General features: G+C 44.3%; 1 protein-coding gene across 3 annotated transcripts; it reads right to left on the bottom strand.

The window, feature by feature from the left end:
- Positions 1 to 612: 612 nt before the first annotated feature.
- LOC115115763 (phosphatidylcholine-sterol acyltransferase-like) lies at positions 613 to 10,161 on the bottom strand. Of its 3 annotated transcripts, none has more exons than XR_003861446.2 (7): positions 9,907 to 10,161; positions 8,332 to 8,488; positions 4,873 to 4,988; positions 4,693 to 4,788; positions 4,333 to 4,557; positions 3,055 to 3,671; positions 613 to 1,745 (listed from the first exon to the last, which is right to left on the bottom strand). XR_003861446.2 is itself a non-coding variant. In XM_029644257.2 (6 exons), exons 1-6 carry the CDS (start codon positions 10,052 to 10,054, stop codon positions 3,124 to 3,126), a joined length of 1,290 nt encoding a protein of 429 aa, XP_029500117.1. In that variant the 5' UTR covers positions 10,055 to 10,161; the 3' UTR covers positions 2,242 to 3,123. The 3 variants fall into 3 exon arrangements, 1 of the variants encoding a protein (XP_029500117.1); XR_003861444.2 differs by having other exon boundaries at positions 1,735 to 1,822; XM_029644257.2 differs by lacking the exon at positions 613 to 1,745 and having other exon boundaries at positions 2,242 to 3,671.
- Between the last annotated feature and the right edge of the window lie 1,975 nt (positions 10,162 to 12,136).

Genomic DNA, 12,136 nt, shown 5'->3' with positions numbered 1-12,136 from the left:
CACAAATAACTGCCTTAGTGGAGCACATGATAACACCTTTGATTGGGATCCGTTTCCCTGTTTGAGGGTGTTTGAATTTGTAACTTACATTTGTAAGTGCCATTACATTGAGCACAGCCATTACATTTACATTACATTTAAGTCATTTAGCAGACGCTCTTATCCAGAGCGACTTACAAATTGGTGCTTTCACCTTATGACATCCAGTGGAACAGCCACTTTACAATAGTGCATCTAGGTCTTTTAAGGGGGGGGGGAGAAGGATTACTTTATCCTATCCTAGATATTCCTTAAAGAGGTGGGGTTTCAGGTGTCTCCGGAAGGTGGTGATTGACTCCGCTGTCCTGGCGTCGTGAGGGAGTTTGTTCCACCATTGGGGGGCCAGAGCAGCGAACAGTTTTGACTGGGCTGAGCGGGAACTGTACTTCCTCAGTGGTAGGGAGGCGAGCAGGCCAGAGGTGGATGAAAGCAGTGCCCTTGTTTGGGTGTAGGGCCTGATCAGAGCCTGGAGGTAGTGAGGTGCCGTTCCCCTCACAGCTCCGTAGGCAAGCACCATGGTCTTGTAGCGGATGCGAGCTTCAACTGGAAGCCAGTGGAGAGAGCGGAGGAGCGGGGTGACGTGAGAGAACTTGGGAAGGTTGAACACCAGACGGGCTGCGGCGTTCTGGATGAGTTGTAGGGGTTTAATGGCACAGGCAGGGAGCCCAGCCAACAGCGAGTTGCAGTAATCCAGACGGGAGATGACAAGTGCCTGGATTAGGACCTGCGCCGCTTCCTGTGTGAGGCAGGGTCGTACTCTGCGGATGTTGTAGAGCATGAACCTACAGGAACGGGCCACCTCCTTGATGTTATTTGAGAACGACAGGGTGTTGTCCAGGATCACGCCAAGGTTCTTAAGCGCTCTGGGACGAGGACACAATGGAGTTGTCAACCGTGATGGTGAGATCATGGAACGGGCAGTCCTTCCCCGGGAGGAAGAGCAGCTCCGTCTTGCCGAGGTTCAGCTTGAGGTGATGATCCGTCATCCACACTGATATGTCTGCCAGACATGCAGAGATGCGATTCGCCACCTGGTCGTCAGAAGGGGGAAAGGAGAAGATTAATTGTGTGTCGTCTGCATAGCAATGATAGGAGAGACCATGTGAGGTTATGACAGAGCCAAGTGACTTGGTGTATAGCGAGAATAGGAGAGGGCCTAGAACAGAGCCCTGGGGGACACCAGTGGTGAGAGCACGTGGTGAGGAGACGGATTCTCGCCACGCCACCTGGTAGGAGCGACCTGTCAGGTAGGACGCAATCCAAGCGTGGGCCGCGCCGGAGATGCCCAACTCGGAGAGGGTGGAGAGGAGGATCTGATGGTTCACAGTATCGAAGGCAGCCGATAGGTCTAGAAGGATGAGAGCAGAGGAGAGAGAGTTAGCTTTAGCAGTGCGGAGCGCCTCCGTGATACAGAGAAGAGCAGTCTCAGTTGAATGACTAGTCTTGAAACCTGACTGATTTGGATCAAGAAGGTCATTCTGAGAGAGATAGCGGGAGAGCTGGCCAAGGACGGCACGTTCAAGAGTTTTGGAGAGAAAAGAAAGAAGGGATACTGGTCTGTAGTTGTTGACATCGGAGGGATCGAGTGTAGGTTTTTTCAGAAGGGGTGCAACTCTCGCTCTCTTGAAGACGGGAGGGACGTAGCCAGCGGTCAGGGATGAGTTGATGAGCGAGGTGAGGTAAGGGAGAAGGTCACCGGAGATGGTCTGGAGAAGAGAGGAGGGGATAGGGTCAAGCGGGCAGGTTGTTGGGCGGCCGGCCGTCACAAGACGCGAGATGTCATCTGGAGAGAGAGGGGAGAAAGAGGTCAGAGCACAGGGTAGGGCAGTGTGAGCAGAACCAGCGGTGTCGTTTGACTTAGCAAACGAGGATCGGATGTCGTCGACCTTCTTTTCAAAATGGTTGACGAAGTCATCTGCAGAGAGGGAGGAGGGGGGGGGGGAGGAGGATTCAAGAGGGAGGAGAAGGTGGCAAAGAGCTTCCTAGGGTTAGAGGCAGATGCTTGGAATTTAGAGTGGTAGAAAGTGGCTTTAGCAGCAGAGACAGAGGAGGAAAATGTAGAGAGGAGGGAGTGAAAGGATGCCAGGTCCGCAGGGAGGCGAGTTTTCCTCCATTTCCGCTCGGCTGCCCGGAGCCCTGTTCTGTGAGCTCGCAATGAGTCGTCGAGCCACGGAGCGGGAGGGAGGACCGAGCCGGCCTGGAGGATAGGGGACATAGAGAGTCAAAGGATGCAGAAAGGGAGGAGAGGAGGGTTGAGGAGGCAGAATCAGGAGATAGGTTGGAGAAGGTTTGAGCAGAGGGAAGAGATGATAGGATGGAAGAGGAGAGAGTAGCGGGGAGAGAGAGCGAAGGTTGGGACGGCGCGATACCATCCGAGTAGGGGCAGTGTGGGAAGTGTTGGATGAGAGCGAGAGGGAAAAGGATACAAGGTAGTGGTCGGAGACTTGGAGGGGAGTTGCAATGAGGTTAGTGGAGGAACAGCATCTAGTAAAGATGAGGTCGAGCGTATTGCCTGCCTTGTGAGTAGGGGGGGAAGGTGAGAGGGTGAGGTCAAAAGAGGAGAGGAGTGGAAAGAAGGAGGCAGAGAGGAATGAGTCAAAGGTAGACGTGGGGAGGTTAAAGTCGCCCAGAACTGTGAGAGGTGAGCCGTCCTCAGGAAAGGAGCTTATCAAGGCATCAAGCTCATTGATGAACTCTCCGAGGGAACCTGGGGACACTTTTAGTTTCCATCTGGTAGAGGCGCAAATAATATTATGGGGTGGTAATTGTCTCAAGGCTTAAAAATCATTCTATAACCTGTATCCTCCCCTTCATCTACACTGATTGAAGTTGGAAGTAACATCAATAAGAGATCATAGCTTTCAGCTAGATTGACCTGATCAGTCTGTCATGGAAAGAGCAGGTGTTCCTAGTGGTTTGTACATTGTGTATAAGTCCACCTCTGTAGCTAGCCTACTGGCATCAGTAATAGTATGTATATTGGGAGGGTGAATCATTTTCTCCCCAAAAGCTTACAGTATAGATTTGGGAGGCTGGTCCGGCTGGGCCTGATCTTGCATGAGTGGGGAATCAATGGGATGTTCATCAGTTCATCAATGTAGAATCCTCTTCACTATATCTTCCCTCCAGAATACTCTGGATCACATTGATCACCTTCTTATTTAATACTATTTCCATGTGGGGCATAGACCTGAATTCCTTGACATGGACAGGCTGTGCTTGCTTCCCTCTCCAGCGTTTACAAAGACCGAGGCTAAGACTGTCCACTGTATCATCCCCATCAGCATACACATAGTCTATGGGGTCTGCATTTGGGAACTGGTCGTCATAAATATAGGTAACCGGTGTGAGCAGCCCCACACCATAGAAACAGTACATCTCAACACCAGGAGGGGGCAGACCAGCTGTCAAGTTTCTGGTGTCTTCCCACATGAACCAGCCATCTTCAAAGTCAATGTCTTTAAAGAAGCGCTGGTAGTCCTGGCGGGTATAGTTGAATAATGGCGTGGAGATGAAGACGTGGTCTGTAGGCCAGACCTCTTCAAATGGAAGCATCCAGGGGTTTGTGGTGGTCATCCGCTGCTGCTCCCGGATCTTGATGTTGGACACCAGTGGGATGCCAAGATTTTCACCTGTGGAGACAATTGTTATCATTCAATATCAATCATTTTCTCTTGGCAATCTCCAGACAATGTGTGACTCGCCAATGTAATCCAGACAAACCTGACCTTACCACCCTTTCAAGAAAATGAAGACATGGGCAAGGCGGTCCGGTCCGGCGTCCTGGCAAAATAAATAGTGGGGGCACTTTTTGGTGTAACAGATGTCTCTTTCCATTCACCAATGTTTGGAGGCTGGATATATGTTGCGAGTGGTTGAACATGTGCAGGTAGCCTAGTAAAGGAGCCCTTAAGTGATTGTCAAACAATCAGATAAAAACATAACTGGTTGTGTTGAGGCCACAATAAAAAGGTCCAGTAATACATTTTAAAAGTTAAATTACACATCTTTACCACTAGGGCCAAAGAGATGCTATTGAATTAACAGGTATTCTATATGTAATTCTATAATTAGGCCCATAAATGTTTTTGGTGCAAGTGTGTGCACATATAGGAAGTCCCCTACCAGGAAAGAAATTAATTATTTCACCCTGCAAGTAAAACGATTTTGCAACATGAGGTGATTACGGTCAATGTAATCTACTTCAACCCGGCTATCAGGTTCTCTCAAGTATATTATGTTTCTACTATGGGTGAAGTTGTTCAATCTGTCCACCAAATTCTGACACAGTACCTGATGATAGTACTCGAAGGGTCTTGACAGCCCCACCCCAGGGTGCTCCAAGTGAAATGAAGCCTTTGATGTATTCGTCTTTCCAAGCCTGGGTCTGCTGATATAAGAAGTAGAGGATATAATTGCTTCCCATGCTATGGCCCAGGATGTAAAGTGGTTGTTGATCCCTCTCGTACATATCCTCAATCAGCTTCTTCAGTCGTGCAAAGTATTCCTCCTGCTCGTCTGATAAGGTGAGACAAATAGGAACAGTCACATTATGTGTAAGCATGTGTGCATAAACAATTAATGAGTTGCACTTTCCGTACAGGAAAGTGATTGTCAGTTGGATGGTGTGTGTGTGTCCATGATGACACTTACTCGGAGCTACTCTGAAGTCATATGGTGCTGCTCGGACAGCCTCATTGCGGACATATCCCATGTTGACCAAATGTGTAACCATATTATTAAAATAACCTGGAAAAGGAGACATCTCATTCAATGAAATCATAATCAAAAAGAAGACATAGGAAAAGATGGCCTCATTATAGTTGTTCTCACCTGACAGCTTGTGGTTGTCCAAGAACTCAACAGTATATGTCTGTCCAAAACCAGGCACTCTCACAGACACCCCTGCAGAATTGGATGACTTGCGAGTTGTCCTATTGTATACAATTCTGTAGCAAGAAATATGCAGTAGGTACATAATGTTATTGCATAAGGAAATGAACCCAATCACTAAAATGCTGAGGACAATGAAGAAAGATGGTGCCGGAGAAGGCAGACATTTTACGTGCCACCAACCGATTGTGTTTTTTTTGTTTATTTGCAACTCCTTTTTTAAACTTATTTTGTACATAACATTGCCACTACCGCCTCGAATGACCAAAAATAACTTCTGGACATCAGGACTGCGATTACTCACCAAGGTCTGGCAGAATCCTTTTTTTCCTTTATGCGCTGACCAACTAGCAATTGTTTTCACTGACATGTTCAACCTCTCCCTGTCCGAGTCTGTAATACCAACATGTTTTAAGCAGACCACAATAGTGCCTGAGCCCAAGAACACTAAGGTAACCTGCCTAAATGACTACCGACCTGTAGCACTCGCGTCTGTAGCCATGAAGTGCTTTGAAAGGCAAGTCATGGCTCACATCAACACCATCATCCCAGAAACCCGAGACCCACTCCAATTTGCATACCGCCCCAAAAGATCTACAGATGATGCAATCTCTATTGCACTCAACACCGCCCTTTCCCATCTGGACGAAAGGAACACCTATGTGAGAATGCTATTCATTGACTACAGCTCAGCTCATAGTGCCCTCAAAATTCATCAATAAGCTAAGGACCCTGGGATTAAACAACTCCCTCTGCAACTGGATCCTGGACTTCCTGACAGGCCGCCCCCAGGTGGTAAGGGTAGGTAACAACACATCCGCCACGCTGATCCTCAACACAGGTGCCCTTCAGGGGTGCGTGCTTAGTCCCCTCCTGTACTCCCTGTTCACTCATGACTACACGGCCAGGCACGACTCCAACACCATCATTAAGTTTGCCGATGACAACAGTGGTAGGCCTGATCACCGACAACGACGAGACAGCCTATAGGGAGGAGGTTAGAGACCTGGTCGTGTGGTGCCGGGACAACAACCTCTCCGACAACATGATCAAGACAAAGGAGATGATTGTGGACTACAGGAAAAAGAGGATCGAGCACACCCCATTCTCATCGACGGGGCTGCAGTGGAGCTAGTTGAGAGTGTGCACCCATCACCAACAAACTAACATGGTCCAAGCACACCAAGACTAGAGGTCGATCGAATATGATTTTTCAACGCCGATACCGATTATTGGAGGACCAACAAAGCCGATCCCGATTAAATCGGCCAATTAAAAAAAAATGTATTTGTAATAATGACAATTACAACAATACTGAATGAACGCTTATTTTAACTTAATATAATACATCAATAAAATAAATATAGCCTCAAGCAAATAATGAAACGTGTTCAATTTGGTTTAAATAATGCGAGAAGAAAGTAAAAGTGCAATATGTGCTATGTAATAAAGCTAACGTTTCAGTTCCTTGCTCAGAACATGAGAACATATGAAAGCTGGTGGTTCCTTTTAACGTGAGACTTCAATATTCCAAGGTAAGAAGTTTTAGGTTGTAGTTATTATAGGAATTATAGGACTATTTTCCTCTATACCATTTGTATTTCATTAACCTTTGACTATTGGATGTTCTTATAGGCACTTTAGTATTGCCAGTGTAACAGTATAGCTTCTGTCCTTCTCCTCGCTCCTCCCTGGGCTCGAACAAGCAACACAACGACAACAGCCACCATCGAAGTAGCGTTACCCATGCAGAGCAAGGGGAACAACTACTAGAAGCCTCAGAGCAAGTGATGTTTGAAACGCTATTAGCGCACGCTAACTAGCTAGCCATTTCACTTCGGTTACACCAGCCTCATCTCGGGAGTTGATAGGCTTGAAGTCATAAACAGCGCAATGCTTGACGCACAACAAAGAGTTGCTGGCAAAACGCCGAAAGTGCTGTTTGAATGTTTACGCGCCTGCTTCTGCCTACCACCGCTCAGTCAGTTACGTAAGATACTTGTATGCTCAGTCAGATTATATGCAACGCAGGACACGCTAGATAATATCTAGTAATATCATCAACCATGTGTAGTTAACTAGTGATTATGATTGATTGTTTTTTATAAGATAAGTTTAATGCTAGCTAGCAACTTACCTTGGCTTACTGCATTCGCGTAACAGGCAGTCTCCTTGTGGAGTGCAACGAGAGAGAGGCAGGTCATTGATGCGTTGGACTAGTTAACTGTAAGCTTGCAAGATTGGATCCCCCGAGCTGACAAGGTGAAAATCTGTCGTTCTGCCCCTGAACAAGGCAGTTAACCCACCGTTCCTAGGCCGTCATTGAAAATAAGAATGTGTTCTTAACTGACTTGCCTAGTTAAATAAAAGGTATAAAAAATATATATATAATAAATAAATCACTAAATCGGCGCCCAAACTTGAAATCGGCCCTAATTAAATCGGCCATTCCGATTAGTCGGTCGACCTCTAACCACAGTCAAAGAGGGCACGGCAAAACCTATTCCCCCTCAGGAGACTGAAAAGATTTGGCATGGGTCCTCAGATCCTCAAATGGTTCTACAGCTGCACCATCGAGAGCAATTTGACTGGTTGCATCACTGCCTGGTATGGCAACTGCTCGGCCCCTGACAGCAAGGCACTACAGAGGTACTGGGCCGTTCGCATTGCCATCACTGTGGCCAAGCTTCCTGCCATCCAGGACCTCTATAGGCCCTAAAAATTATTGAAGACTCCAGCCACCCTAATCATAGACTGTTCTCTCTGCTACCGCACGGTAAGCGGTACCGGAGCGCCAAGTCTAGGTCCAAGAGGCTTCTAAACAGCTTCTACCCCCAAGCCATAAGACTCCTGAACACCTAATCAAAATGGCTACCCGGACTATTTGCATTGCCCCCCTTTTTTTACACCGTTGCTACTCTCTGTTATCATCTATCATCATGTACATATTACCTCAACTAACCAGTTCCCCTGCACATTGACTCTGTACCAGTACCCCCCTGTATATAGTCTCGCTATTGTTATTTTACTGCTGCTCTTTAAATACTTGTTACTTTTATTTCTTATCTGTATTTTTTAAAAATGCTTTGTTGGTTATGCTCGTAGGTAAGCATTTCACTGTAAGGTCTACTACACCTGTTGTATTCGGCATTTCACTGTAAGGTCTACTACACCTGTTGTATTCGGCACATGTGACTAATAAGATTTGATTGGATTTGACTCAAAATCAAACTAGTGAAAATAGAGTTGTGGTTGTATGTATCCTCTTCTATTACAGTGCATTATTTATTGTTACAACAATGAACCATTAGGAAATGCTCCCTAAGTGTAGAGTTAAAATGATTGAATTAATCATGATCTAAACAGAATTATTATAATCATATTCATTCTCCCCCTCACCTTATATTATCAATCCAACAGTTAATCCCAATTGGCATGAACATATTCAGGTCAAGCCAAAGTGTGAAAAAGTCATCTGTCTTTTTGTAGCACATCCAATGCACACGGCTTGGCTTGTCAATCTTGGCTTCAAGCTGGTTTCCTGCAGTCCCAGGCACTGGTAAAAAAAAAAAAGTTGTCAAATGTTATATAAATATATAAACATTGCGTAAATTTCCTACTAAATATCTGCATGAACCATTTCTGAAATGTCTGTGCATGTACAAAAATCAGACCGGTCATAAACTGCATGTGTAAACGAGCATTATAACTATGCGAGTAAAGTACATGTTGGATAAAAAAATGTAATGACTGCCTGATGGAAACAAACATTTTAGTTTAACTTTCCAAATGTCGACAAAAGAAAATGTTAGACAAGGTGGGATCTTTTTGTGTCGGTAAATTGAATTATGTGAGGAAATGTCAGTGTAACCGCTTTAATGCGCAAACATTGATTTAACAACCATCATATCATATTTATATTTTTGTTCAGTGTATTTACTAGTCCCAATTAAATGAGCGATGCGGATGACTATTTGTTGTATGGCTCCTTCGAGAATATGAACCCATCACGCCCAGAAAAGGTGAGGAATGTATTATGCAATGGTTATGAAACTAAAATAAACCGTTCTTGTGCTGACATTGCTTCCAGAGGCAGTTTGGAACTAGGTAGTGTGTGTTTCAACCACGGACCCATTCTGTGAGCTTGTGTGGCGTACCACTTCGCAGCTGAGCTATTGTTGCTCCTAGATGTTTCCACTTCACAATAGCAGCACTTACAGTTGACCAGGCAGCTCTAGCAAGGCAGAAATATGTTACTTACTGACTGGTTGGAAAAGTGACATCCTATAATGGTGCCTCCATAAGGCCATTCTACTGCCAATGTTGGTCGATGAACATTGCATGTCAGGAACGGGTTGTGACTGAAATAGCCACATCCACTAATTTGAAGGTGTGTCCACATTCTTTTGGATATATGGTGTACTAAACTTTGGACAACTTTAATACACTTCATTGCAATGACTAAGCTAGAGGTTCACATACTTTTTCCGACAAAGAAATTGAATGTTGGGATCAATTTACTCAAGAAATAAATTGATTTTTTTTATTTTATTGTGTTGTTTAAACCAGGTTCACTATCTACTACTAGAACTTATACGAAGATCTGATCACATTTTTGGTCACATTTTTGCAGAAATACCAAAAATGCTAAAGGTTTCACAAACTTTCTCACCACTGTATATCCCTGACCCAGCCAGGACCATATGATTTAATTAACATTCACACCAGCATCCATTACTGAGTTCAAGGACCTACAATCCTCGTGGAAACCATAGAAAACTGCCTGGAACTTGCTTCTAGTTCTAGATAGAGAATCGACCTGTCTTGTGAAATACATTTTGGACTTTCAGTATACAAGAAAGCAAACGGATAGCCTATTACAATCACATAAAACATACATTGAATTCCATGAGATATAACATGTTGTAATAGGCCTATCACAGCAAATTAATCAAGAAATAGAAATCTGCTCACCTATAAGAACCGGCGGAGTGCTATTGTTTGGCACTTTGTTTTGAGTTTTGAAACTTGATGGAAAGACATCGAAGAGCCAAAATCCAGCAGCTTGCTGTAGCGCAAGGAATACTATAAGGAGCACAATACAGCAGTGAGCGTGTCCCATTCTGTCAAAATCTTGCCCGAATCTTAATCGTGTCAAAGTTTACAGTTCTCTCACTAGGTCAGGCGGACAAGAGCTGGGCTGTATTCATTCCGGCTAACAGTTGCAACTAAAACGAGGGTTTCTATTGGACAAATTCAGGTAGGTCCCTCCCTGATTCGCTCCGTTTGCTTCCTTCTAAGAAGCGTTTTGCAACAGAATCTGCGGAATGAATACACCCCTGGCCTATTATAAAACGGGTTGTTTGGTTCCTGGATGCTGATTGGTTAATAGTAAGGATTTAGTTATTCACCACCATCCCTGCTAACAGTTCCATTTGAATTCACAATGTGCATCCACTGCCAATTCAGAAACTCACGTCTCCCCTGGAAAAAAGCATCTCAACAATATTTCCCCATGCTACTAGGCTAGCATTTGGTTTAAACATTTGGGGTTTGTCTAAACCTTGTTTGCCTCTGACCTGTGCAGTTTTTTTGTTGCGAACTCCACAATGCCATGCATAGAGAATAAATGTGACAAGACTGACAGCTTCTGAGCCATGTGAATTAATTTATCCGGATCATTATAACGGATCATTTCAAAGAAATGGCAATAGAAAGAAACAAACGAAAATGCACATAGTTTGCTGTAATTTCAGCTGCTTGATGTGATTGTGTGTTAACTGTAGTGTGCTAGCTAGCAATGTAGAAGGCTTTTAGCTTCTATAGCCACAGTCATAAACTCTGTCCATTTCTACAATTTATCTTCTTACAATTTGATTTTAAACCTAACCTTAACCACACTGCTAACCTTATGCCTAACCCTAAATTAAGATCAAAAAGCTAATTGTGCAGCAAATTCTGACTTTGTGGCTTTAGAAGCTAGTGGAAACGATGGAGTACTAGCTCATGCATAGCTACAAAGCAACCAGCGGCCACATTCAGGGCAGGAGGGGCAGACATAAAAATTATATTTTCTGTCTTGCAAGTTATTTTAGCATTAATGCGTGTCACATATCCGTTTGTAAAATGTTTTTATTGAGTTAATAAAGCCGCCTACAAACATGGTCAGCTTCAAATTGCAGGTGTTTCAGCCTAGCTCAGTGCTGTCAATGGTGGTGGGGCAGCCAGCGGAAAATACAGAGTGTAGGGGTTGGTAAACTTCTCTAGTTGCGCTGTGATTGGCTCAGTGTTCTGTCACTCATGGGGACACAATTTCACCCCAAAATCTACAGGGAGAGCTTTACAATTCTGCCATAGATTTCCATTAGAAGTGCCCATCCAAGAAGGCTCAAGGTCATTGGCCACAGATAAAATCACGTTCACTGCACCACCTTCCTGTTCAAGTGAGCAAAGCACAACGGTGAGTCCAAAAATGTATTATTTGCTACTGCATAAATTATGTAATATGCCAGGGAGATATGTATACTGTAGCTAAGTAATATATGTTGTGTAGTAAGCTGTTAGTAGCCCATATGCCTCACCCTAATAATTTGGTCCCTTTCCCCCTCATAATTTAGCATACTCTTCTGACTTGGAGGTCCACATGTAGCCCATAGCCTGTTTTAACGAAATGTCATCATCGAATATTGTAAGAGCTTTCATTGTCTGTTTATATGCCCCCTTTATTTATCTTACGGTTCTGACTTGGTGTACAGGGAGAATACTGTGTTCTGAATTCTGTCACTGTACATTTCAAAAGAGCTGAACAAATAGTTATATGGACTATGCCCGTCTTAAGCTTGCTCATTAATTAATGTCTTAATCAAAATGATGTATTGCCTCTTATCTGCTCATTGTTCCCTTATGCCATAGTTTGTACATCTCAATTGTCAGTAGAAACCACATTTGTTTAAGCAAGTCAGCCATATCAGATATGTTTTTTAAAAAGTCAGTAAATGAGGTTAAATGAACTGTTTTGCTGCCAGACAAGGCTCTAGTCAGGTGTAGCTGTGGTAAGGATTCACTCTATGGTGCTGAAAAGAAAACTCTTTATGTAGGGAGAACATTATACAGTTTGCCCCACCAAGATTTACATGCTAAAATCACCACTGATAGCAACCATTGAAAATAGAAAACTCGGTCCTCGGGACACCAAGGGGTGCAC

Source organism: Oncorhynchus nerka, unplaced genomic scaffold (genome assembly GCF_034236695.1).
Source record: "Oncorhynchus nerka isolate Pitt River unplaced genomic scaffold, Oner_Uvic_2.0 unplaced_scaffold_14___fragment_4___debris, whole genome shotgun sequence".
Classification (NCBI taxonomy): domain Eukaryota; kingdom Metazoa; phylum Chordata; class Actinopteri; order Salmoniformes; family Salmonidae; genus Oncorhynchus; species Oncorhynchus nerka.
The sequence above is the reverse complement of the archived record's forward strand: the minus strand, read 5'-3'. Positions and strand labels throughout refer to the sequence as shown.

Bases quoted from the DNA above. Each gene is read 5' to 3' on its own strand.
- LOC115115763 (XM_029644257.2), bottom strand. From the start codon at position 10,054: ATGGGACACGCTCACTGCTGTATTGTGCTCCTTATAGTATTCCTTGCG. The intron at 8,489-9,906 runs GTGAGCAGATTT...TTTTTTTACCAG, and splicing joins CACTCCGCCGGTTCTTATAG to TGCCTGGGACTGCAGGAAAC. The intron at 4,789-4,872 runs GTGAGAACAACT...CTCCTTTTCCAG, and splicing joins GGACAACCACAAGCTGTCAG to GTTATTTTAATAATATGGTT.